The 25,598-nt window shown below is 51.0% G+C and overlaps 2 protein-coding genes across 5 annotated transcripts in view; one reads left to right on the top strand and one right to left on the bottom strand.

The window, feature by feature from the left end:
• On the top strand, window positions 1-24,315 carry MPPE1 (metallophosphoesterase 1). Of its 3 annotated transcripts, none has more exons than XM_061131104.1 (12): window positions 1-243; window positions 580-642; window positions 6,026-6,159; window positions 6,924-7,308; window positions 7,734-7,842; window positions 9,827-9,930; window positions 10,477-10,551; window positions 11,209-11,317; window positions 11,430-11,495; window positions 11,582-11,704; window positions 12,194-12,334; window positions 23,569-24,315. In XM_061131104.1, the coding sequence occupies exons 4-12, from the start codon at window positions 7,019-7,021 to the stop codon at window positions 23,593-23,595; spliced, it is 1,044 nt and encodes a 347-aa protein (XP_060987087.1). In that variant the 5' UTR covers window positions 1-243; window positions 580-642; window positions 6,026-6,159; window positions 6,924-7,018; the 3' UTR covers window positions 23,596-24,315. The 3 variants fall into 3 exon arrangements, with proteins under 3 accessions (XP_060987087.1, XP_060987086.1, XP_060987085.1); XM_061131102.1 differs by lacking the exon at window positions 23,569-24,315 and adding an exon at window positions 13,242-13,850 and having other exon boundaries at window positions 3-243; XM_061131103.1 differs by lacking the exons at window positions 6,026-6,159; window positions 23,569-24,315 and adding an exon at window positions 13,242-13,850 and having other exon boundaries at window positions 2-243.
• The window catches only part of GNAL (G protein subunit alpha L), a 46,813-nt gene continuing 36,933 nt past the window's right edge, over window positions 15,719-25,598 (bottom strand). Inside the window, exons 1-8 of one of the 2 annotated variants that reach the window (XM_061131106.1) lie at window positions 24,307-24,440; window positions 20,221-20,275; window positions 19,375-19,448; window positions 18,908-18,966; window positions 18,543-18,663; window positions 17,555-17,685; window positions 16,364-16,431; window positions 15,719-15,880 (exon numbers count right to left, since the gene is read on the bottom strand). In XM_061131106.1, coding sequence (XP_060987089.1) covers window positions 15,734-15,880; window positions 16,364-16,431; window positions 17,555-17,685; window positions 18,543-18,663; window positions 18,908-18,965 — 525 coding nt within the window. In that variant the 5' untranslated portion in view covers window position 18,966; window positions 19,375-19,448; window positions 20,221-20,275; window positions 24,307-24,440 and the 3' untranslated portion in view covers window positions 15,719-15,733. Of the gene's footprint in view, window positions 15,881-16,363; window positions 16,432-17,554; window positions 17,686-18,542; window positions 18,664-18,907; window positions 18,967-19,374; window positions 19,449-20,220; window positions 20,276-24,306; window positions 24,441-25,598 lie in introns of those variants that run through there. The other variant, XM_061131105.1, reaches the window with a different exon arrangement.

Raw genomic sequence — 25,598 nt, 5'->3', positions numbered from 1 at the left:
TGCAGCCTGGGGTGCGGATCCGAGCGAGCGTGGCGCCGCGGGCAGGTCTCGGCACGCGGCCCTTGGAGGCCGCTTGAAGGAGGCGCACCGAGCGCGCGGTGGAGCCCGCGATCCGAGGTCGGCGCGGGGCTGGCCCTCCGGGACCCCGGGTCTACCCGCCGGCCCGCGGAGCAGGTTGCGCGCAGCGCTTTTGTGCTTCCGTTCCCTGCTGTTCCGGCTCTGCGAGCCGCGGCCCCCACGCAGGTTAGTCAGTGCATGAAATACTCTGCTCCGGGTCACGGACGGTAGCTACTACTCTTTGAGTGTTGGGCCACACAGAACGATGTTGTATATGCGCTTTTTATGCAAATACTTACACTGTAACTTAAGGAACTGTTCTTGACCAAAAATCACGTAATGTGGGTCATCAGCTGCTGGATTATCAGCGCATTTTACTTCCCGCCTGGCTCAGGCTCCTCGGTGTCCGGTCCGAGGAGGTGGCAGTCACTGTGCCCTCCAGAAAGTGATGCATTTTTCGCTTTAGTAATAGTTGACGAAAGATTATTCAGCCATAAAACACACGTTTGTGTTTTATTTCAGGTAAAGGCGCTCTGATTTGGGGAAGCACAAGTCAACCTTTAAACGAGTCTCATTCTTTAAAAGGTGAGAAAATGGAAAAAAAAAAAAAAAAAGAAGTGAGAAAATGACTCAGTGATATTCCCCTAAATCCAATTTCTGGAGACTTTTCCTTTTTTTAAATATAAAAGTAGTGAATTTAAATCAGGAAGAAAGCCTTTGTTATAGGATATTGTTAACTTATAGGGTCCTCTGTGTGCATGTGTTTGTCTTCTTTTTAAAAAAATTGTGGCAAAATCTCCATCAGTTCAGTTCAGTTGCTCAGTTGTGTCCGACTCTTTGCGACCCCATGGACTGCAACATGCCAGGCCTCCCTGTCCATTGCCAACTCCCGGAGCTTTCTCAAACTCATGAATTGAGTCAGTGATGTCATCTAACCTGCCATCTCATCCTCTGTGGTCCCCTTCTCCTGCCTTCAATCTTTCCCAGCATCAGGGTCTTTTCAAGTGAGTCGGTTCTTTGCATCAGGAAGTACTGGAGTTTCAGTGTCAACATCAGTCCTTCCAATAAATATTCAGGGCTGATGTCCTTTAGGATGGACTGGTTGGATCTCCTTGCAGTCCACGGGACTCTCAAGAGTCTTCTCCAACACCACAGTTCAAAGGCATCAATTCTTTGGCGCTCAGCTTTCTTTATAGTCCAACTCTCACATCTATATATGACTACTGGAAAAACCATAGCTTTGACTAGATGGACCTTTTGGCAGAGTAATGTCTCTGCTTTTTAATATACTGTCTAGGTAACTTTTCTTCTAAGGAGCAAAAGTCTTTTAATTTCACGGCTGGAGTCACCATCTGTAGTGATTTTGGGGCCCCCAAAAATAAAGTGTCTCACTGTTTCCACCATTTGCCCATCTATTTGCCATGAAGTGATGGGACCAGATGCCATGATCTTAGCTTTCTGAATGTTGAGTTTTAAGCCAACTTTTCCACTCTCCTCTTTCACTTTCATGAAGAGCCTCTTTAGTTCTTCGCTTTCTGCCATAAGGGTGGTATCATCTGCATATCTGAGGTTATTGATATTTCTCTTGGCAATCTTTTTTTTTTTTTCTCTTGGCAATCTTGATTCCAGCTTGTGCTTCATCCAGTCCAGCATTTCTCACGGTGTACTCTGCATATAAATAAGAGTGACAATATATAGCCTTGAAATACTCACTTCTCGATTTGGAACCAGTCCATTGTTCCATGTCCAGTTCTAACTGTTGCTTCTTGGCCTGCGTACAGATTTCTCAGGAGGCAGGTCAGGTGGTCTGGTATCTCCTAAGTTTTAACCATTTTTAAGTGTTCAGTTCAGTGGCTTTCAGTACGTTCACACTGTTCTGCAACCATCACCTCCATCCGTTTCCAGAGCTTTTTCCTCTTCCCAGATAGAAACTCCACATCCACTAGGTAATAACTGTCCGTCTTCCCCATCCCATGCCCTGGCATCCACTGTCCCACTTCTGTATCTATGGGACTGACTGCTGTAGGGCCCTCATGTACCTGGCCCTCATGTAGCATTTGTTGTTTGTGACTGGCTTATTTCTCTCAGCATATTATCCTCAGGGCTCATCCATGTTATGGTCTGGGTCAGAATTTCTTTCCATTTTTAAGGGCTGAATGATCCTCCATTAATACACAGTACAAATTGAACATGGAGACAGAAAACAGAAACATTTTATTAATTTTTCCTTTTGAGCCCAAACCTGCTAACGCAAAGGAAACCTAATATAGACAGAATTGTTCATCATTTATCACGAGAAGGCAACACACAGAATATAGTCTTTATCCTAACCTCCCTCTTCCTCATTTTACAGACTGGTGATACAGATGGATAAGCGCGTCTTTTCCACATGTTTGCTGAATAGACAGGAAGGGTCAGTGGCATCTGGGCCCAGGCAGCTCTGAGGAGGGACCAGACATCCCTACCACCCAGCTTAGTCTGGAAAAGGACACATTTTCTCTGCATTTGCCTCTGAGCGCCTGGACGTGAAGGGGACAGTAGTACTTGGTGGTTAAGGCAGTGGCTGTGTTACAGAAGGGGGACCCCTCCCAGGCCTGAGGGTGGGCTCTTGTGTAACACTCAGAAGTGAATTGTCTGAGGAGACAATAAGAGTCAGGCTCACACCCTGAGGTTGTGATAAAAGCTGATGAAGCAGATACTGATGAAGCCGAAGGCTTTACTGGGAAGGGTCACCCGGTGGGAGGACAGTGGAGTCAGGGAACCCAGGAGACCTGCTCCGCCATTTGCTCCCAGTCTCAGGGTTTATGGTGATGGATTAGTTTTCTGGGTTGTCACTGGATAGTCATCTTGTTTGGCCCGTGTTAGGTCCAATTCCTGATGCTGAGGGCATCTCAGATAAGGCTCATCCCAGCTCGAGGGCTTCTGGGAGGTTGGTGGGATGTATTATGGGTTGGCATCTTCTCCCTCCTTTTGGCCCCTCCCAAATTCTTTCTTATCCTTATTGGGACCTCCTGTTGTGAGATAATTCATACAGGCGGTCACTGTCCTGCCTGGCCAGGCAGGCGGCTTCAGTTATTGGTTCCTAAACCTCTGTGGGGATCTTAGGTCATTGGTTTTGTTACGGTTGAGATAAAACATGAGGTTTACTTTCAGTGAGTCAAGGATCTGGGGCTTCAGGTGTGAAACGTGAGAAGCACTACGCAGTGAATGGTGGAGAAGTGGGGTCAGCCCTGCGGCCACGGCTCCTAGGCCCTCCGGTCACTGGCCTTCTTTCCCTGGACCCGCTGGTTCCTCTTACCAAGCTGGAGGGACTCCCTCAGGGTGTGAGCCTGAACTCTTTATCTCATTCTGATAAGCCTGCCTCATGGGAATGAGATGAAATTCATAGTTGATGGCAAGATGAGGAAAATCTCAAAATAAAATTTTTCTCTGCTCATTTGGGCCTCCTCCCCTCTTTGGTGCATGCTCTGCACCTGCACTGACCAGCCCTCCTGAGAGAGGGGCTTCCTTCTTCTTCCTGTAGGGGGCCTGGTGACCCACCACCCACCAGTTGTATGTACAGGTCTGCATTGTGTAAACTGTCAATGAAACATTTGATGCATGACCCCTTGCTCAGAAGCAAAAGGCTGACTCCCAGGCTGGCTCGAATAAAATTCTCCCATTTCTTTCTTGGATGAACTGTTGGTTAATTTTCCCATCAACAATAGAAATACTTTTTTTTTTTAAAAGCACTTTTGTGAACAGTCTGTCAGTGTCCGAAACAGCAGTGGGGGGTGGGTGCTGTGACCCTGTGAGACCCAGGGGGTCAGGGACTCACTGAGGACCCCAAGCGGAGCTGCAGTCAGTTCTCACAGGTCAGTGCAGCTCTCTCTGTGGTGGAGGGTGAAGCAGGAAGAGGAGCCAGGGCCGCTCGGTCTTGCTCTTTCTAGCACTGCTGGCCGCAGGGCAGTGACTGGTCATCCATGGCCGCAGTTTTCCTTCCAGCTGGGCAGGGAGGTGGTGAGGCTGACTGTAGGCTCCGTGAGAGCAGGGAGCTGTCAGGAGCAGCTGTGGTGGGAGTGACGTCTGGGCCCCTAGTGTGGGTCTTGGAGTCGAGCCCAGCCCTGTTCCCCCACCCCATCAGCCCTGGAAACACTGCCTTCACTTCAGAAGGTGAAGAGGGTGAGCTGTGGCCATGACGTTGAAGATAGTGAGGGGAACTCGACTTTGACGGTAGGTACAGTGGGTTTTGGAAAGAGGAAGAGCCGTTTCCGAGATTTGAGGAAAAGGAATTCTGTTGGAAGGATTCAGTGTCAGAAGTTGTTTCACTCTTACGGGGAGTTTTGTGTATTTTTCAGTGATCACACTGTACCAGGTTCATGTGGCCTTAGGGTGTTCTTGAGAAGACATGTCTCAGTACCAGCAGGCTGGCCTGCTGGCCTCTCCTTCCTTCCTTTCTCCCTCCTTCCCTCTAGGTCCTGGCTGAAGGGCTCTTTATGGAGGAAAGAACACAGGAGCCTGGGGAAGGGCAGGGCTCTGGGCCCTTATCTAAGCTGACAGCTGTGGGTGGTACCCAGTGGCAAACCCTGTGTCCTCCTGCTCCTGTCCCCCCTACTCCTGTGTCCCCCCCTCCTGTGTCCCACCCCACTCTTGTGTCGTGGACAAGCTGCTCAGGTGAGCAGCTGGGGTGTCTCCCCTATGTACTCCGAGGTCTCCGTCCCTACCACGCCTGCTGGGAGCAGGGTTCCATGACGGAGCAGTGGGCGTGGAGGAGCCACTCAACTTGTCTTTCAGGCTTCCTCGCTGGGAAGCCGGGAAGCACAGCGCAGAGGCCGCAGGGATGGGCTCCCTCCCTCCCAGTCCCTCCCAGTGGGACATCAGGTCCTCGAAAGTTTCAGCTGCTGCTGGGCCTTAGCTTTCAGGATTGTAGGATAGTCTAGGCCTTTTGAGAGAAGATGGGCAGTGAGAGCAGATGCCTTTCATTTATTTTTTCTTTGCCCTGTTTTTTTTTTTTTTCTGACCCCCCCCCCGCCCTGTTTTTTAAAAAAATTAATTTATTTTTTAATTGAGGGATAATTGCTTTACAGAATTTTGTTGTTTTCTGTCAAACCTCAGCATGAATCAGCCATAGGTATACATATATCCCCTCCCTTTTGAACCTTCCTCCCCTCTCCCTCCCCATCCCACGCCTCTAGGTTGATACAGAGCCCCTGTTTGAGTTTCCTGAGATGTACAGCAAATTCCTGTTGGTTGCCCTGTTTGTTTTTAGGTGAGGTTGTGCAGTTTTCCGGAGAAGGCAATGGCAACCCACTCCAGTATTCTTGCCTGGAAAATCCCATGGACGGAGGAGCCTAGTAGGCTACAGTCCATGGGGTCGCTAAGAGTTGGACACGACTGAGTGACTTCACTTTCACTTTTCACTTTCATGCGTTGGAGAAGGAAATGGCAACCCACTCCAGTATTCTTGCCTAGAGAATCCCAGGGACAGAGGAGCCTAGTGGGCTGCTGTTTATGGGGTCGCACAGAGTCGGACATGACTGAAGCGACTTAGCAGCATTGCAGTTTTCTGTGTCTAGGTGGTTGTGTGTTATGAGCACTGCTGTGGAGCAAGCTGGGCTTTTACTGGTGCAAGAGGACTGTTCTGCAAGCTGGACTTAGTGGAGATTGTTTTAGGCCCTAAAACAATGTGTCCTGGTCCCCTTGGTGTCAACCATATGCAGGTTCCTAGATCATCCTGGAAAATCGCCTCCCCAGAAAGGGTTTTCTGCATTTATTGGCTCAGTTAGGACCCGTGGTCAATGTCTCCACAGCCCAGCCCCCCTGCCCCCCCCAGGCTTCTGGGGCGTCTCCCATGTCTGAGCTCTCTGTGGCCCCCAGGTCACCACGTACAGAGTCCTCATCTTGACCGTCAGTGTAGGACCCTTTCTTCCATGGAGGACTGGCTCTCAGAGCCCCCCTCAATCCCCGCTTGTGTTGGCCTTCACTTCAGATGTGTCAGAAGTGGATGCAAAGCTTATCTACAATGAAGGCGAATCTGAATGTTTGAAAGGCTCCTGAAGAGAAACCACTGCACATAAATGTTTCATGAAGGAGGGTCGTCCAGAGCATAAGGCTGATTTGCAGGTGAAAAATCATGTTTGTGGATACATGTGTAATCCTCATGCAGAATTCATGGCTGTGGCTCTGTCCAACCCCGACTCTGAGCCAGCAAGGGGGCACCTCGCCTGTGAACATCCACTTCTTTTGTGGAAAACCTGTGTAGAGAAGTGGTGAATTCACACCAAAGGCAACACACTATAGGGGACTAAATACAGTCTGTTGATTTTTGTGGAGGTGGGTGGTGGGGAACCCTGGAATTGGCACTTACTTGTTAATTGTTGACTTTTCCTGTTTTTTTCTCTGACTTTAACAAACACCCTTCCATTAAATGACTTCTGAAGGTGAAAGTGTTAGTTGTGCAGTCCTGTCTGACTCTCTGACCTTGTGGACTGTAGCCCGCCAGGGTCCTCTGTCCATGGGATTCTCTAGGCAAGAATACTAGAGTGGGTTGCGATTCCCTTCTCCAGGGGATCTTCCCAACCCAGGGAAGGAACCCAGGTCTCTTGCATTGTAGGTGGAGTCTTTACTGTCTGAGCCACCAGGGAAACCAAATGACATTAAAATAGTGATAAAACTGTCATCTTGTTGGGAGAACCATTCTAGTAGCTTCTCTGGCCCTTGCAGATGTAGAGACCTCGTACGGAGCCATGACAGCTTGTCCTTGTGAAAGTATAGGACAGAGGGTCTGGGGTGGGTGACAGGCTGTGGAAGTCACTGGTTCTTAGTGGCGGTGCCTGACGGTGGCTCCTCAAGGGAGACACATAACCTGGTCCTTCCCTTCCTTGCAGATACACAGTGGAGAGACGCGGACACCACCGCACCCGGCCAGAAGCCTGGCTCCCTCGTGGAAAGTCTCTGGCTGCCAGCACCCCTAGGCAGGGATATGGCCTCAAGCCGACTAGGGGCCAGGGGGCAGTGCCTCCATTTGCTGAAGATGAGGGGCTTCTTGCTGCTGAAGCTCTTGGCCGCTGTCTTGGCTGTGCTTCTCTTCTGTGAATTTCTGATCTACTACCTCGTCATCTTCCGGTGCAGCTGGCCCGAGCTGAAAACCCCTGAAGGTGCCGGTGCCCTTGGGGCCCCCAAGGCCCCTGAGCCTGTGCTCAGGGCCATGTTCTTGGCTGACACCCACCTGCTCGGGGCCGTGAGAGGCCACTGGCTGGACAAATTACGGAGGTAACTTGGGCCGAATTCAGAGTTTTCTGCAGGTCTCTAGGCCTCTTCTCACAGGTAGGATCTCACAGTCCCCCATCTATTTCTGTCTCCACCACCTCAAGTGCTTGTGGGCACTGGGTTGCTTCCACCCTTTGACCTTTGTGGGTGACGCCATCAGAGGGTTGATGGGGGCACCTCCTGCCCTGGTGGCCCTGTTTCCGACCCCTTCTTGTCATCCTGACTGCACTTGCGCCTCCTGGAACAGGCCTTACTCCTGGGGTGGGTGGAGCATCCTGGGGCGCCGGGATATCCCCAGGCGGGGGTGGGGGAGGTCGGACAGATGAAGGCAGGGCTACTGTATTTCCTCTCAAAGCTTTAAACCCTGGGAGGTGTGAGGTAGACAAGAGCTGGAGCATACCCACCCCTCCTTTCCTCTCGGCCTCCAGGGAGTGGCAGATGGAGCGAGCCTTCCAGACAGCACTGTGGCTACTGCAGCCGGAAGTTGTCTTCATCCTGGGGGATGTCTTCGATGAGGGGAAGTGGAGCTCGCCCGAGGTGGGCATTCGACCCCGCATCTGGGGCTGCACTGAGGTCCAGGGAGCCCAGGGTGTGCGGAGTGCTGGCGCTGGGTGCGGGGGCTGCAGTGTCGCAGTCATAGGCTCTGTGTCCCCGCCCGTCCTGGGTCCTGTTCGTCTGTGTAGGAGACGTCTATGAAGGTTGGCAGATGCTTCCCATGACCCTCTCGGAATGGAAGGTCCGCAGGAGGGAAGCGTCTGGGTCGTCCCCAGAGTTCAGGATGCCCGCTGAAGTGTGGTTTGACTTAACACTTAAGAGACTGTGCTGCCTATGAGGTCATAGCCTTTTTCTGAGGGAGGTGGGGGCATTGCTGGTGGGAGGTCCCTCTGCCCTCAGGTAAGACCAGGTGCTGTGCACTTTCCAGGAACCAGAGGGCAAGGCTTTTCTCACCTTTGCTGGCAGAACGCTTGGCATACTGCATTCTTGGGATTAATGGGGGGAAGAGAAGCACCATTCTTGCTGCTTAGTTAAAAATGATCAGTTACTGATGGTTTGAAAAGTGAAAGTGAAAGTCGCTCAGTTGTGTCCGATTCTTTGAGACCCCATGGACTATACAGTCCATGAAATTTTCCAGGCCAGAATACTGGAGTGTGTAGCCTTTCCCTTCTCCAGGGGATCTTTCCAACCCACGGATTGAACCCAGGTCTCCGACATTGCAGGCACATTCTTTACCAGCTGAGCAACAAGGGAAGCCCCAGAACACTGGAGTGGGTAGCCTATCCCTTCTCCAGTGGATCTTCCCAACCCAGGAATCAAACCGGGGTCTCCTTCATTGCAGGTGGATTCTTTACCAACTGGCTATCAGGGAAGCCTGATGGTTTTGGAAGATATTTTTTTTTAAATTTCAATTAATTTTAAAAAATATCTTCCAGATGGTTTTGGAAGATATTTTAAAAAATTAACTGAAATTTACTGGGACACTTCAAATGCTATACAAAGAAAGTCCTGGTTCAGATCTGATGGGAACCCCTGTTCATGGGGTTGCAATGTTGGTTGTTGTTCTTCCGTCACTAAGTTCGTGTCCGATTTTCTGTGACCGATGGACTGCAGCACATCAGGCTTCCTTGTCCTTCACCATCTCCTGGAGTTTGAAGAAACTCATGTCCATTGAGTTGGTGATGCCATCTAACCATCTCATCCTATGTTGCCCCCTTCTCCTTCTGCCCCGAGTCATTGGTTTCATCTAGTCCAGAACTAATTGTGAAACCATGGAAACACTGTGTGTAAAAAGCAACTGGTTGTAGAGTGAGCTTGGTTATAAATGCTGCTTTAGAAAATTAAGGGGGACATGTTTTATTTTTCTAATTTTATGTTATTCTAACTTTCAGTATTATTCGTTAAAGTCTTTGTAAAGTACTGAAGGAATCTGTCCAGTTTATTTCTCTAGGTTGGGCCAAATTTAAGACTTTAGGACAAAGTTGACTATTGCTCAGCTAGGTATTATCCAGCCTAGAGTGTTTGTCCAGTTTGTTTTTAGGCTTAATAAAAATAAGGACTGAAACATCATCTCAGACTTTAACAGTAAAGTCAGAAAAGCCTGGAGAGACCTTTTGGCTTCCCTCTTTCCTACAGTCTTGTTGGTCCCCAACCCCCGACCCAGCTGCCGAGCGTAACCCTGAGGGAGGCACTGACCCTCATTCCTGGGGGGCTCACCCTGAGCTTGATGTTTCTGTAGCCATTTTTAGGACATGTCCCGATCTGAGGGGATCCTCAGCCTGGGGTCTGTGCATGGCTGTCAGGCGACATTGAGGTAGCGGGTGTGTGAAGAGGATGGTTTAGGGAGATAAACTGTTTCATTTAACCTTGGCACCAGGTTAAATGGTTAGGTTCGTCTTGGGAAAAGAATGGTAGAAATTCTGCACATTGGCTTTATGGACGCCTGATCCCGGCAGGAAGTGACCTTCCCACCCTCACAACCTGGCAGGGTGGTCCCCCGGGCTGAACTGTGCACTTTTCCCTGCAGGCCTGGGCGGACGATGTGGGGCGCTTCTGGAAGGTGTTCCGACACCCGCCCCATGTGCAGCTGTGGGCTGTGGCTGGCAACCACGACATCGGCTTCCACTACCAGTGAGTGGTCAGCGGAGGTGCCTTCCCCCTGCCCAGCTCAGGGGGGCTTTGCCTGTGGGGTCAGGTGCTGGGGGCTCCTGCACATCACTCACCAGTCCCACCACCGAGCTGTATGTGCCCCAGAGTGGTTCTCGCTTGAACTTAATGTTTTGTGACCCATTTTCTTTGGGAATCAGAAAACAAGATGATTTAGGCCTTAATAGCTGATGTTTACATGGCGCCGGCCTGTTGGGAGCACAGCGCTTCCGTACAATCAGTCTCTTTCTTTACCTGTTATTTTTATTGCTTTACCCACTCTACCAGTGTGAGAGCTGGAGCTCTGGGGATAAAGTCAATCACCCTGGGCCCCAGATTCTGAACTCCAGGCCCCTAGCCGGGACAGTGGTGGCAGCACCCTGCTTACCCAGGGTGAGTGGGAGCTCAGAACCAACGTGCTGGTTGGGCCTTCAGGTCCTGGATGTTATTTTTCCTGTGTTCTTGTTAATTCTGAGGATGTTTTAAGAATGACTTGTCCTGAAAAATATTTCTTTTCACAATTGAATGTAGGATGGACACATACAGAATAAAACGATTTGAGAAAGTTTTCAGCCCTGAAAGGCTATTTTCTTGGAAAGGGATTAAGTGAGTATTATCTGTGAATTCTTAACAAAGACCCCTAGAATGTGACTTAAGAAAGTCTGGTCGTCTTCCAGATCATGGGGTTAATCGACTCCTGACCTCCGAATTCTTTAAACGTCAGGCACCTCTTTGTGGCCAGTGGACATGTGTGCAGGACACGATGGCACATTTAACGGGTCTGTGACGATGTCCCTGAGGGAGGAGGCGCCAGGGCACCTCAGCTGACCTGCTGTCATCTGGGTTTGGGCTCCTTGGCCCAGTTAGCTTTGCTGGTCCCCCTCCCCACCTGGCCCCCCCACCACAACCCCGCCTGGTCTTAGGCTCTGCTCTGATGTCTTATTCCGCATGACCCCCACAGGGAGCCAGGGCTGTGGTGGCCGTCATTTCCCCACCTTACATTCCAGGCCCAGGGACACAAGGTCAGGTGCTGAGTGTAGTGGTCACCTGGGGCCTCTTACTAGTTCAGGGTGGAAAAGCCTTTCCCGTCTTGGATTCGACTCCCAGAAATGCTGTCTTGTCCTCTTAGCATCGTCTGCAGCTGCAGGCACAGTGCAACAGGACTGGGATGTCTTCTCTGTGGGGTGCAGCTTCCGGGTCCCAGAGCACAGGTGCCTGCAGACAGCACCAGTGCCCGTGGCTTGACCTCCTGCCTCTCTGCAGTTTCGTGATGGTCAACAGCGTTGCGCTGGAGGGGGACGGCTGTGACATCTGTTCCAGGGCAGAGGCTGAGCTCCTGGAAATCTCTCACTGGCTGAACTGCTCCCGGGAGGTAGGACACCCCCCAACCCCTGCCCCACTCTGGGGGCACAGCCATCCCTGCTTCCCCCTCCCTCCCACCGTCCAGTGTCCAGTGAGTGAAGAGCCTGGCCTCTGACCTGCAGGAGCATCGCCCCCGCGGGTGCGGAGACAGACAGTGGCTGCCAGCCTCAGCCCCCATCCTGCTACAGGTGAGGGGTCCCCACCTGGCGGCCTACAAGTGTGTGGGGGAAGCGCTGGGTCTCACGGTCCCCTGACCCCTCTCTGGTCTGGACAGCACTTCCCGCTTTACCGGAGAAACGATGCCAACTGCTCCGGGGAGGACGCAGCGCCCCCCGACGAGAAGTACACCCTCTTCAGGGAGCGCTATGACGTGCTGTCCCAGGAGGTCTCACGGAAGGTGAGCGGGGACATAGGGATGCAGGGATGTAGGGTGGGGCAGGTGGTGCCTACACAGGCATTTCATCCTCTTCCCCCATGGGAAACCCACTCCTGTTCCTAAGATCTGGGTGATGATAGTCTCAGCTCTTGTTTATTCTGTTTCCCACCAACATGTATCTAGGACAGTGAATGAGACTGAAGAGTAAAGTCTTTGAGACTTAATTAGAATGTCCTTCCTAAATATATTACACACTAATATTTATATACTGTATGGTGTATGTAATATATAAAACAAAATATACATTTGTGAAATGGGTTTATTAAAATATAAAAAAGAAAATTTAATTAAAACCATGCAATCTGGGATGGAAAAATAGATTCTCCCTGAGAGCCTGGGCTTACTTTTGATGGCACCTGAACAGACTTAAGGACTTGAGGGCAGAGGGAGCTGGGGGTGTGTGTGTCCCCAGGCCCCAGCGACCTCTCACTGCCTCCACTGTCACCACAGCTGCTGTGGTGGCTGCAGCCGCGCCTGGTCCTCAGCGGCCACACGCACAGCGCCTGCGAGGTCCAGCACGGGGCAGGCATCCTGGAGGTCAGCGTGCCGTCCTTCAGTTGGAGGAACAGAAACAACCCCAGTTTCATCATGGTACGTGAATGTTTATTTTTGTCTCAAAGCTTCCACAGTATTTAAATCAGCACAGTGATCACCTACTGAATTGCAGCATGAATTGCCGCAATCTGTGAAAACCTACAGAAGCTGTAACCACACCCCTCCTAGCACACCCAGCAGCGTGAACCCCTCTCTGGGGACAGTTGTTTCTGGTGGGGTGGTGAGGGGACCATCTCACAGTGTCTCGTCCGGCAAGGACAGCAGTGCCCTGGGAGCTCTGCCTTCTGTTTTCTAAGGAGACAGGGTCATCCTGTTTTATTTTCCACACACGCCTATTTGTGCTGACAGACAGATGCTGTGGGTCTTGTACGTTTGTCAGGGACATTAGTGACGACCTACAGCTTCAGCTCCTTTCTTTGAGCCCTGAGTCCATGTCCAGGTAATAGTGCTTTCACATCAGGAGTTTTTACTTAATAACAAGATGGGGAAAATCTGCTTTCAAATTGAAAGTAAAAGAACGTTCCCCACCATCATTTCACACAGCAAAATTGTCTACCAAAAAAAAAGGCCCATTGAAATGCTCCACGCACATGCATTTCTAGGTGATAGGTTGCTTACTTCAGCATCAAGTGGCATGAAAAACAGCTGTGTCATCTTTGTTCCTGGATGACCACTGATCTAAGTTTCCAGGCCTCTCTGAATCCTCTCCTGCATGGCCTCTGGGTTTAGAGGACCTCCCCACCCCATATTAAGTGCTAGATTCAGTGGGGGATCAGCTCCCAGGCCATGTGCACTCAGCCCCCGGGACCCAGCATGTGGGATGGCGGCAGTGTGGCCTGCAGTGTCCTTGGTCTCAGGTTCGTTGGGCCCAGCGGCTCACTCCCTTGCTTGTGTCTGCGTGTTGGTGCCATCCGGGCAGCTGATGGTCTTGCTTGCTCCCCAGGGCAGCATCACGCCCATGGACTACGCCCTGGCCAAGTGCTACCTGCCGCGTGAGGACATGGTTCTGACCACGTACTGTGTGGCAGCCGGGAGCCTCATGCTCATCACGTTAATCCCCACTGGGCTTGTGTCTGCACCTTTTCATTTTGGTCAGAGGGTGCTCAGAAAATTTAAGACCATGTGAGTAGCAGCAGACTTTTGCTGTTAGCAGTATTAAGTCCTAAAGCCAAAGAAAAGAAACTTTGGGCGGTGCTCATGGAAGATGAGACTACAGTGGGCTGTGGACACCACTCCTGGGTTCCAGATCACTTGTGTCAGGCCCTGCAGGATCAGTGCTGTTCCCAAGCTGCAGAAATGGGACCTGTCTCTACACTGGGTCTGTCTGCTTGTTTAACAAATGTGTGTGTGATCAGAGACTCTGTACAGTGTGCAGAAGCTGCGTGTGATCACTGGCATGCACTGGACAGCCTCCCTTACCCAGGACTCTTTCCCAGGATGGAGGGTCAGCTGTACACACATGTGGGGTCTGCGTCTGCCCTCCTGTGAATGTTCTCAAGTTTCTGTTTTATAAAGTTGTGTGCTTAAAATACATATGCTACAAGCAAGAATATATTGTTCTCACAGACTTCTTTATTTCTGTGCTAAATTAATGGCATCAGATTTTTAGGTAAGTGTAATTTCCTCTCCAAGTGGTTAAATCTGATTGACTGCCTGTCAGTGATCAAAAAAAAACTCGAAAAAATGGACCAGGAAGAAGCTTTTGGTATTTAAAAATAAATATGCCATGGTAGGTTTAAGCCTCATAAAATCTGTTTGTGTGTGTGTGTGTTTGAGAGAATCTAGCTCTTCAATCAGACTTCTCTAAATAGGAAGTTGAGTTACAGGGGAATTGTTGAATTATAACTCATAAAAATACAGTTTCATTCTTTTGGGTATATATTGGGACTGTAGCTCTTCAGATTCTCTTCATGTTGTACTGTGAAAATGCAATGGAAAACTGAAGATTGTTTCCCCTTTATAAGTCTCAGTTCATCTGAGAGTTTAATGGAACAATCAAGGATGGGAGGAGCCCAAATTCAGTGATAATGATTCAAAATATGTGATGGTGCACTGTCTGTAAAGCTGTCATCCTTTATTTCATGGAAAACTAGTGTGTAAATGTGGATGAGTTTACAAAAGATTGTAAGATGCTGCTTTAGAGAGTAAACTTTAAAACATTAAAGACCATAAAGACGAAATGGAAGTTAATGTCGGCATCCATGTTGTTGAGATATGACCTCAGACAGTTTAACAGGTTATCCTTGACCTGAGAGCACCAGCCTTGGGGCGGTGGGCAGACGAGGCTGGCTTTTGAGGTCTTGTGCTGGGTGGAGCTCACAAGGCTGCATTTGCAGATCTTTCAGGGTTGAGGAACAGCTGTATTTGTGTTTCAAATAAAGGTTTTGTCGTGTTTCTTCTTCAAAAGGCAAATCAGAGTCTGTCCTTTGACTCCCCACAGGCCAGACACAGCCTGAAACCCTTGTCTTTTCCTTGCTATTTATTTATGATGGGACCTGTGCTCAAGGAAGTAGTTCAGAAACTTTGACTAGGGGAACCGGTGGCCTTGAAAAAGTCTTTAAATAGCCAGATAATGGAGAAACATGTTTTCTGGATAGAAAAATGTCCCTGGTTCCCTGAAAGAGGCTTGTGGGCATGGCATTCTGTAAGAGGTGGAGGATTACTGTGTGTCACTTACAAATATTTATATAAATGTATATACACATATCTATTATTGATCAATGAGTATTATAAAGAGTACCAGCCTGATAAACCCCTAAGCTCTACATACACCATTTGTTCTCTTCCTCAAAGCAAGTGCAGTGATGAGGATGACTGTTCAGCACAACAGAAACGCGTTTCTTTACAGGGACAGCCACAGTCAAGGCACAAAGATCTATAGGGATTTTCCTTGAGTAGTTAGTTATCAAAATAATATTACATCTTGTGGTCTGTACAGTGTAATAAACCAGCAATAAAACAGCAACAGGAAGAACCTATTATAGGAGGCGCTGCCACAGCAGTGGAGTCTGGGGGACCACAATGGATGGGATTCATGTGAACTGGAGGAACGTGGCCCCAGTGAGTGGGGGCTTTCTGCCGACACGTGGAAGATCAAAGGGCTCCAGCAACAAGGCTGAAGCTGGCCTTCCCTGGAGATGGAACTGAACCCCGCTGCGGCTCAGGGTCTCCCCTGAGTCGGGGGCCCGTTGGATCAGGAAGCAGGCCTGAGCTAGTGTTGTCTCCCCATCTTCCAACTTCTCCACGAGTCAGGGGGCCCCCACCCCTACACAGACCAGGGTTGGGGGAGGAATGGGGACAGAGGTGGCTGGGGGCCCCGTGGTCAGGAGAGCCCCGCAGACAGCCCCAGGGCGGATGAACAGGACTCCTTGAGTTGTGCCTGGCGGGCCTGGGATGGGGGGGCGGGGCGGGGGCGGGGCAGCGGGGGGCGGGGTCTCACAGGAGCTCGTACTGCTTGAGGTGCATCCGCTGGATGATGTCCCTGCAGTCGTTGAAGACGCGGCGGATGTTCTCCGTGTCCACGGCGCACGTGAAGTGAGGGTAGCAGTAGTGCTTGCCGTCGCCGGTGGCCGTGCTGATACGCTGTGGGGACACGGCCGTCAGCTCCGGGGTGGGGGGACGGGGGTGCTGGGATAGTGGGTGTCTGTGCCAGGGTTGAGCTCCCCAGAACCCACTTTCTATGCAAATTTGAAATCAGCTCAGAATACAAAGTTTCTTTTCAAAATGAGGACATTTAAACCTGAGTGGGTCTGTTTCTATATGACCCCTGAGCCGAGGGGGAATAAACTCACCCCCCCCTCTCCCCCCCGACTCCGTCCCTTTGGGAAAAGGCGACATGCGGATGGGTGGCTGTCTCGGGGCCGCCCCGGGGCCTGCACCCTGACTGGTGCTGCTGACAAGCCGTGTGACCTGAGGTCTTAAGTCCACGTCTCGGAGGCTCAACGCGCTCATCACTCCGCGGAGAGGAAAGGGGGAGAGGAAAGGAGCCGTGGGAGGCTGAGCGCAGAGCCATGCAGGCCGTGCAGGCCGAGGTAGCGGGAAGGCAGACGGTGGGGAAGCGCTCACCAGGAACAGGTCCCGGATGAAGAATTTCGCTCTCGTGACTTTGGGGTCTTCTCCCGCATCCGGCGTCGCTGGAGGAGATGGAAGGAGCTTTGATTTAAGAGCCGTGAAACGGATACAGCTTAACGGAGGACATGAGAGGCGGAGGGCCTTCGGCCATGCAGCCGAAATCTTCCTTCCCCCTCCCAGGTCATTTTGATTTTAGCAGTGTTTGGCGTCTGCCGCTGGGAGACGACGTCCACTCACATCAGATGAAGTGTCTCACTGACCGGGGAGCCCCGCCCCCCGACCGCCTGCACCCCCAGGTCATCCTGCGGCCTCATCCTGAGACCTTACCAGGAAACGTGCTGACCAGACAGGGTGAGGGTGGCAGGAGGCTGGTTTCCCAGAGAGGTCAGAGCAGGCCCGGCCTGTGAGGTGGACGGCGACCCCACCACACGGCGGGCAGCGTGGGGCCGGGGTGCTGCCTGTGGGCAGCTGCTCCCCAGCCTAGGGAGCCCCCGCCAGGCTGGCTGAAGTTGGTGCAGAGACCAAGACGGGTTTCTTCCCTTCTAACTGAAGTCTCTGGGAAAACCCCCTCATTCTGCTTTATCCCGTTTGGGACTAAACCATGATGAGTGGGGTTATTGTGCTCTAAGCAAACCCCTCCTTGCAGACCCTGGGGGCGGGATGAGGGGTGGCCCAGGAAACTCAAAACCCAGAAACAGTTCCTGAAAAGGGGCACAAATCCTCCAAGGTTTGCCAGATGGAACCTTCTAGGCTGCAGCACTGACTGACTCCTGGGACAGTTGGTTGCCTGATGAAGTCACCATGCTGTGGCCGGAGTCATCGCTGGGGACAGAGGCCTGGCTAGGGCAGCTCAGACAGTGGCTCCCTCTCAGTCTGTGCGGGTCAGCGGGCAGGCCTATGCGGACCGACCCACATAAGCCCTGGAGGCAGAGTCTCTGTCAACCCTCACCCACACCAAGCTGCCCTCCCTCCACCTACCCAAGTGTGGACCAAGTCAGACTGAAATTTTCACACATGGGACCCTACGGACACTTGAATGCTCTAGTAACTTAGAGTGGGCAGGGGTCAAGAAGACGGATCTAAATTAACTGAATTTCCCAGATTCATCAGAATTGGGAATTACAGTCACAGTGCAATGAGCAATTCTTTCCCATAATACCGAGATAACTTGTTTCAGAATCTTACCGTCTTCAGGAACAGTATAATTTGCGTACTCTGGGAAATAGTCTTCAATTTTTGATTTCCCCGCCAGCACTTTTTCTGCCAGCATATCCTGTTTGTTCAGGAACAAGATAATGGAAATGGTGCGCAACCACCTGGAAGGAGAAGCAAGCACACAGATGCAGGTCCTTGGCAGGAGCAGGGTGAGGCGACCTGCCACCCTCTGGACGAGGTGAGGGGCTTGGATTTCTCGACAGCCCAGCACCTCGGCCCCTATTCCATCTGCATGCAGGACACTCCCATAAGGATAAACTCTCCACTAGGATAACTCTGCTCCACCAGGTTCTACTGGCACCAAAACTAAGCTTCATGTAGGGAGTAAGTGCACTCGGATTTGTGTGGTGTAATTTACTAGTTAAAGTGAAAGTGAAGTCGCTCAGTCATGTCCCACTCTTTGCAACCCCATGGACTGTAGCCTACCACGCTCCTCCGTCCATGGGATTTTCCAGGCAAGAGTACTGGAGTGGGTTGCCATTTCCTTCTCCAGAGGATCTTCCCAACCCAGGGAAGGGTTAGAAAAGCAGGGGAAGTTAAAGCTCCATCAACAGAACAGAGAGGTGGGCATCCGGGGCTATCTGTTGAGGAGCTGGCATGTGGGGGGTCTGAGTGGGGACCCATCACTTGGCTGACAAGCCGAGGGAGGGGCTCAGGGGTCATCTGGTCATCAGTGGATGCTTTGAATGGGTGCTTTCTGAATGTTAAAATCCAAACAAGGCCAATTTTGAACCATATATATGACTTGGAGATTTCCAATGCAGAGATCTGGATTTTCCTGACAGTCCTATCAGTTCCACCCCCATCGAAAGTCTCCACATTAGATGGGCTGGAAGGGACGCTGCTTATAGTTTGCGAAGATTTATCAAGAGGAAAGGCTCCCTTGGAAAACAAAGATGGCCATGCTGAGCAGCATTAGTTCTAAACATAGAGCGAGGTAGAGTTCACCACCTCTCACCTGTTGTTCCAGATGCTCTCGAAAAGGTCCAGCGACTCCCGCAGGCGGTTGGTGTTGTTGTCTTCCCGGATGACCATGTTGTAGCTGCTGCAAGCGGCCACATAGATGATAGCAGTGACGTCTGGGTGGGGAAGAGGGGCACCTGGGTGACTCACAGCAGTGATGCTCCATGTCTCCAGGGAGAGCTCCCTCAGTGACAGCACTGGTGACCCCGGCCCCCAAAGCAGCAGGGACAGTGTGACCCAGGATGCCGGACTCCCATGTCTAGGGGACCCTTGGTCAAGGCGCTTGATGATGAGCTAGTGGGAAGCAGCGGGAGTGGAGGTGGGTTCATTGCCATTTTCTTGAGAGAGCGGAGAACTCACCGTTGAAGCATTGGATCCATTTTCTTCTCTCATCCCTCTGGCCTCCGACATCAAACATGCTGGGGAAGAATGGGGTTGGGGGGTTAACCAGGGGTGGTGGATGCTCCTCCTTTGCTGCTCCCCGACCTGGTCCAAGGCTCTCCTTGCCTAGTGACGTTGTGGACTGGCCCCAAGGGGCCTCCCTGGTCTGGCCCTGGTGGGTGTTGACACCCAGTGTTTCTCTCCTCCCGGCCCTTGCCCTGTGGTCGGTCAGTAGCTCTCGGCTCTTGTCCTCCCGGGGCAGCCCCCTGCCTGCATCCTCCTCTTCTGCACCTGCCCAGGCTGGCTCACCCTCTCAGCATGTGGAGCTCAGGTACCTTTCTCCTCGCACTGACCACCTGCACTCCAGGGTGTGCATGGGCTGTGGCAGTGCTGCCCACCCAGGATGACCCACCACCCAGGCCCAGGGGTTCTGCCCACGCACTTACTGGAAGTTGACTTTGTCCACTTGGAATCTGGTCTCGAAAATCCCTGAGGTCAGAACTCTGCACCTGAGGAGGTCCTGGGGGCAGAGAGAGGGGAGCAAACCCAGTGACCCTGTCCTTAGGAGTGATCCTGGGGCAGAGAAGGGAGCAGACCCAGAGACCCTGTCCTTAGGAGGTGGCCCCGGGGCAGCCACAGGCCATGAAGTTCTCTCCATCAGAAAAGGAAATTAAACACTTGACAGACATTCTCGGTCTCACTCCCCAGAGAAAGTCAGTTACGTATTGGTCTCGTTTACAGTCTTGATGGCTTAGCTTTCTTTCCTTTAGGAATTTCTTCTAATCTCTTCTGCGCGTCTTCTACTGACACGTGTCCCTGACAGCCGCCTGGGGTCTGGGGAGCGGGGCCTGTCCTGCCGGCTCTTGCTCCGGGTCAGGTTCCCATGGGTGCTGGCTGGTTTCAGACTCTGTCTTCTCCTGTATTTCTAGTCACTAACATAAAAGATGCTGTATTCCCAAGGGGATAAGAAGGCCGTATGGTTTCACTATCTGACACCTCTGCAGGCCAGTCAGGTGTCGGTGTTTCTTTGCTGGTGACCAAATCCATTAGGATGTCAATCAGTCACCGCAGAATCCAGAATTGGGGGGACAGTGGCCCCTCTGAACTGATGAGGAGTCTGAAGACAGACTCCAGGGGCTCAAGGCCCAGGTAACAGCTCCTGGGTCAGCCTCACAGAGGGATGGATGCTGGGGTGGGTGAGGAGCCCAGACCTCTGGGTGGTGGGAGGCAGGGAGCAGAGACCCTCCAGTCTTCCCAGGTTTGGGCTGTGGTTGTGGCCCAACCCCACCTACCTGGTCTGTGGGTGTGTAGTCCACCAGGCTGACACTGTCGATTCTCTCCAGGAAGCTGGAAAAAAAGCAAGACATGCTGGGAATGCCTCTGGGCTGGGAGGCAGGTACCCATGTTTGAGAGGCCCCCTTGAGCCCAGGGGAACTGGGAAGCCATGGACCAGCAGGTTCACGCTTCATTCCTCAACACACGTCTCCCCAGCAGGTCATATCCTCATGGTGCTGAGGGGGTGCCAGACCCTTCCCTCCCTCCTTTCTTCCCTTGTGCAAGACTGGGGTCCTTGCAAGGTTAAGCTGGTGGATGGCCGCTGTGCAGACACATAAAAGGCCAGACTGGTCCAGTAAGACTGGGGTTCAGTGGGAGTCGGGTGTGCACAGGCTAAGCCTGAGTGGGGGGATAGTCTGCTCCCCATGGTCCGATGCATCACCGGTGGAGGGCTGGAGGGAGGGCAGGACACGGCATGTGTGGGTCCTCCCACCCCCCACCCCCATTCACATCCACCTTCATGCCCACCCAGCTTTCTCTTCCTACATAGCGCTTACTACCACCTGACAGGTTCTACACATATTTGTCTATTATCTGTCTCTCCCTCTGAATTCAGGACCCACCATTCTGTCCCGTTGGATGGGTTTCCCTAGCACCTGGCTCGGCCCCTGCGTGTCTCTGGGATGAGGCAAGCAGGTGCTGCTAGGCCTGGGAGGACACGGGGGGACCTAGGGGATACAGGGGGGCCCCGGAAGACATGGAGCTGGTAACCAGTGAGCACGGGACCATGTTCTGGGTGGGAGGAGCAGAGCGTGTGAGGACCAGGAGGGGACTGGCCTGACATTCCTGCTGAATGGCTCAAGTCCACTGCTCTGATGTGGAGTAAAGCCACGGAGGCTTCCCCTCAGCCTGTGTGCTCAGGAGCTTCTGTGCAGTGATGGGTGGGCACCTTCCCATGGCCACAGCAGCCTCCCCGGCCAGCACTGCAGGCCCTGGAGCTGCTTCCTGGAGGAGGGGCTCAGGAGAGGACACCTGATAGCTCAGCCTGGTGTGAAAACCACAGTGGGGTTCGGCCCAGTCCTTGCTGGCCTTGTATCTGGTGTACCAGAGGGCCCTCAAAATCCACCCTGACCACCTCATGGGGAAGGAACAGGGCAAGAGCCTTGTGTCTGTGATGGAGGGGGAGATGTGTCTGCACAGTGGTGGTGGGGCTCCAGGCCCTGGGGGCTCTGGCAGGGGCAGGGGATGAGCCGCCTCCCTCCCAGTGCGGGGCTGTGATAACTTGAGGCGGTCCTCCTCTTAGCAGGGAAATCTAACATGAACATGTGACAGATGCTGATCCTCTCTGAAAGGGCTGGAAGGAACTGAAAATCAGACCAGGCAGGAAGTCCTTCAGCTCCAGTCAGAGTTTAGGGGGCACCCACTTTCACACTGGATACAGACAGACAGGAGGAGGTGAGTGAGTCTATTAGATGGCAGTGACTGGTACAAGTAGAAACAATGAAATGTGGTCAACAAAAAAGACATCAAGCGTTCCTGAAAGATCAGAGACCACCATCCCAAGGTGGATGCTGTAGGAGTACCCTCCTGACACAGACATAGGAAAGTTGTCCCTCACGCCCCTACTCCTGAGCCCAGGCATGGGTGTTAGGGTTCTTCCATGCATGCGTGCCAAGATGCTTCAGTCGTGTCTGACTCTTTGCAGCCCTACGGACCATAGCCCGCCAGGCTCCTCTGTCTGTGGGATTCTTCAGGCAAGAATACTGGAGTGGGTTGCTATGCCCTTCTCCAGAAGATCTTCCGAATCCAGGGATTGAACCTGTGACTCATGTCTCCTGCATTGGCCAGCGGGCTCTTTACCACTTCCACCTGGGATCTGACAGGCATCAGTGAACATTTCCCAGGCATCTTCTGAACTGTCACTGATGCAGGATGGTCCTCTGAGTTCACAATTGTGCCACAGAAGCTGCAAATCCCCCCAGCTGGCTGAGAGCCTAAGGAGTAAAAACTATAGCAGTCAGTTTCTGCAGGTTTTCCACCTTAATCTTTGGTTCAACTGGTGTATTACCCACATGGCATAGAAGGACTTCTTAAAATTGGGGCTCCTAAAATAATATATAGAACAGGAATTTTAAAAGAACTTCCCAAATTATGCAGTTTTGTGTGACTAAAACTTTTTATGGTTTTTTAAAAAGATTTATTTTTGGCTGCACTGGGTCTTCATTGCTGCGTGCTGGCATTCTCTAGTTGGGGAGAGCAGGGGCTCCTTCTAGGTACATGGCATCAGTAGTTTTGGCTCATGGGCTCAGTAGTTACAGCACTTAGTTGCTCCTCAGTATGTGTACCAGGGACTGAACCTATTTCCCCTGCACTGGCAAGCAGATTTTTAACCACTGGACCACCAGGGAAGCCCATGACTAAATTTTAAAGGGTTGACTCCCTAAACACACCACTGCCTGTGATGTGGAAAAATTCACAAGATCTAAGAGTCCCACTTGTAGACCCTTCACTCCCACTAAGACACAGAGCTGCAAGACAAAAACAAGTTACTATTGTCGAGTCACTCCCACCACAGTCACTTTAAGAAAAGCAGTTAAAGAGCAATTTACTGTGCTTTAACTGCTTCCTACTACAGCTGAGGATAGTTCTGTTTGCAGAGTGTTTTTACTCTGGACACTGGGATCCCCTTCTGCTGGATCCTGGCACAAGACAGCCATTCACTGCTCTTTTCTCCTCTGTTGGCCGCCCCACCCCAGTATCTCAGAACCGCAGAGTTCTTCTGCTGGGGGGTGTGGGGGGATTGTAAAAACATGAAACTATTCTGTTAAGTGCCTTTGAACAACTGGTACCAAAGACATTTAAATAAAATGTACTTAAAATGATTTGTTTTGTGAAGAACGTAGCAGGTCAGAACTCGGACAAATTGAGTAAAGCCTTTTCTCGGTGTGTTATCAAAATTCACTTCAAGATGCCTATTTACTTGATGGAAAAACACTGGAGGAAAGTGTTAACCAGAAGTGACAGCAGCCTGCAGCAGGGCTGAGACCGAGGCTACATAAGTGGTGCTTGACCAGAGCTGGGGCTTGGGAGCTGCAGCCAAGTCACAGTTGGGGTGGACGAGTGACCCTTGTGCCCCCACCCACGTTGTCCCTGCCCCTCACCTGCAGGGCACAGCTGCTGACTCACATCCTGCTCTTCAGGGAGTGAAGTTCACATTGAATCTACCTCCACACCCTCTGCGATCCACCCCACTTCTTCCCTGTTCCCAGTGGTGTCAAACCTTCCACCCCAGTCAAATCCACACGGAGATTTTCGGCTTTTCAGACCTTTATGTAATCCCCACTTCTTTTTTTTCCCCTTGGCAGCCTCAGATTGAACCCAATCTCTTCTAAGAAGCCAATTCCAGAGAACAGAATTGACAGCCCAGAAACAAACCCACAACATAGAGACAACTAATTTATGACAAAGGAGCAAAGAACGTACACTGGAGAAAGGATGGTCTCTTTAAGAACTGATGTTGGGGAAACTGGACGGCTCCACGGAAAATAATCAAACCAGACTGCTACCTCACACCCTACATAAAAATCAAACTCAAAACAGATTAAAAACTTGAATATAAGACCTGAAACCACAGAATTCCCAGAAGAAAGCATAGGCCATGTTCTCCAGCACTGGTCTCAGTAATTTTTCTTTCTGGATGTCTCCTCAGGCAGGGGGAAGAAAAGCAAAAATAAACAAAAGCGACTACATCAATCTAAGAAGATTTTGCACAGCGAAGGAAACCACTAGCAAAACAAAAAGACGGCCTACCAGATGGGAGGAGGTATTTGTAAATCATGTGTCTGATAGGGGTTAATAATCACAATATATAAAGAACTCATAGAACTCAGTAGCTAAAAACAATCCAATTAGAAAATGACACTGTCACTGGGGGGCTCTGGGTGGGGTCAGGAGCAAAAGAACTCAGGGGAGGTCTGAGTTCAAATGGACCCTCAGCCAGGAGCCCACCGAGCTGGGCACCATCCAACGCCCAGGGATGGTAACCCAGATGTACCTGTCCTGCTCCAGACAGAACCTAAGCATCTGGCTGTAGGAAAACGAACCTGGTAAACCAGGCAGGCTGGTTTCATTCCAACCAGCTGATTAAAAGACGACACAGAGGCCTGTTCATCAGTGTGTTTGATGTCCACGGGCTTGAAGCTTGTTACCAGCAGCACCTGAGGTCCTGAGCTCTGGATTCTGGCTGTGGAAACGCCTCCAAGAGGGTGTTGTAGCTGCTGCAGCTGTCTTGCTCACGCTCAACAGGTTGAGGTGGTCTGGCTGACCCCTAGACTATGTTCAGTGAATGGGGTGCTTGGACTGGCGCTTACTTTAGGGGGTGCTTTTCCAAGTCAAATATGGCAGGGTGGGCATGTGACACCCCCACCTGAAGGGCACACCAGCACTAAGGCTCCTTTAGAGAGAAGCAGCTTTAGTAAGAAGGGTCTCCAACAGCACACTTCTCATCTGAACTGAAATAAACTGAACAGCTCATAAAGTGAACTTAAAAGTTTATTCTAAACCCATCTGGAAACTGTGCATTTGAAGGCAGAAAAATACAAAGGCGAAATAAGAGGAGAAACTGTACTAGTGGTTACATGGAAGAGGAACCATTTCCTTGATTATGTTTGAGCTGGGCTTAGCCTAGGGCAGTTTCGATAAGGAGGAATCTTGTTGCCTTGAAGAAACTATTACAGTAAAGAAGTTAACGACCTGGGCTTCTAGAAATGGGCATGCCAACAGAAATTCAGGTGCTAAAACTGAGTCCAGAAAAATACTATGCTTTCTGAACCAAATCAACCTCCGAATCATTTTTCCTTAAATAGTTTTGTAAACAGCATGTACACTCATGTGCAATAACATGCAGTTTAAAATGATTTATTTGACAAACTTCTGTGGTTCATATTCCAGCATTTCATCAACTGCAAAAGTGAGGAAATAATTCGTGGGCCTGATATGCTTTTGAAAATACGTATGTTTTATAAAAATGTACATTCATGTAGTTTGAAATGAACATATTTTAAGAAAGGCCAAGCATATATAAGCACTGTTTAATCTCACAAAATATATTAATTTTGTTGGGAATATCTGCACTATAAAAGGGTCCTAAACATACCAAAGGATCAACACCAAGCTATTTTTAAGCTGTAATAATTTTTTCAATCTGAGGAGGGTTAGGACTCATTATGTGCTCACATACAGCTGCTTCTGTGCAACATGCAGATGGGAGGAGACACCTAAAAGGACAGGTTCTAGACAGAGGATGTGGGGAGACGACTGGCAGGTGTTGCTCATATAAGACTCTGGAACAACAGCCAGTCAGACGTAATGACACTTAAATATGAGGGTCAGTTCT

The sequence above is a fragment of the Dama dama genome, chromosome 27 (genome assembly GCF_033118175.1).
Source record: "Dama dama isolate Ldn47 chromosome 27, ASM3311817v1, whole genome shotgun sequence".
NCBI classification, from domain to species: Eukaryota; Metazoa; Chordata; class Mammalia; order Artiodactyla; family Cervidae; genus Dama; species Dama dama.
This window is presented reverse-complemented; position numbering and strand designations above follow the sequence as displayed.

What these genes read in the sequence shown, in the direction of transcription:
- MPPE1 (XM_061131103.1), top strand. Translation starts at nt 7,019, where the DNA reads ATGGCCTCAAGCCGACTAGGGGCCAGGGGGCAGTGCCTCCATTTGCTG. An exon ending in TGGCTGGACAAATTACGGAG is followed by an intron (nt 7,309 to 7,733) that starts GTAACTTGGGCC and finishes CTCGGCCTCCAG; the next exon opens with GGAGTGGCAGATGGAGCGAG. An exon ending in CAGCCCCCATCCTGCTACAG is followed by an intron (nt 11,496 to 11,581) that starts GTGAGGGGTCCC and finishes TGGTCTGGACAG; the next exon opens with CACTTCCCGCTTTACCGGAG.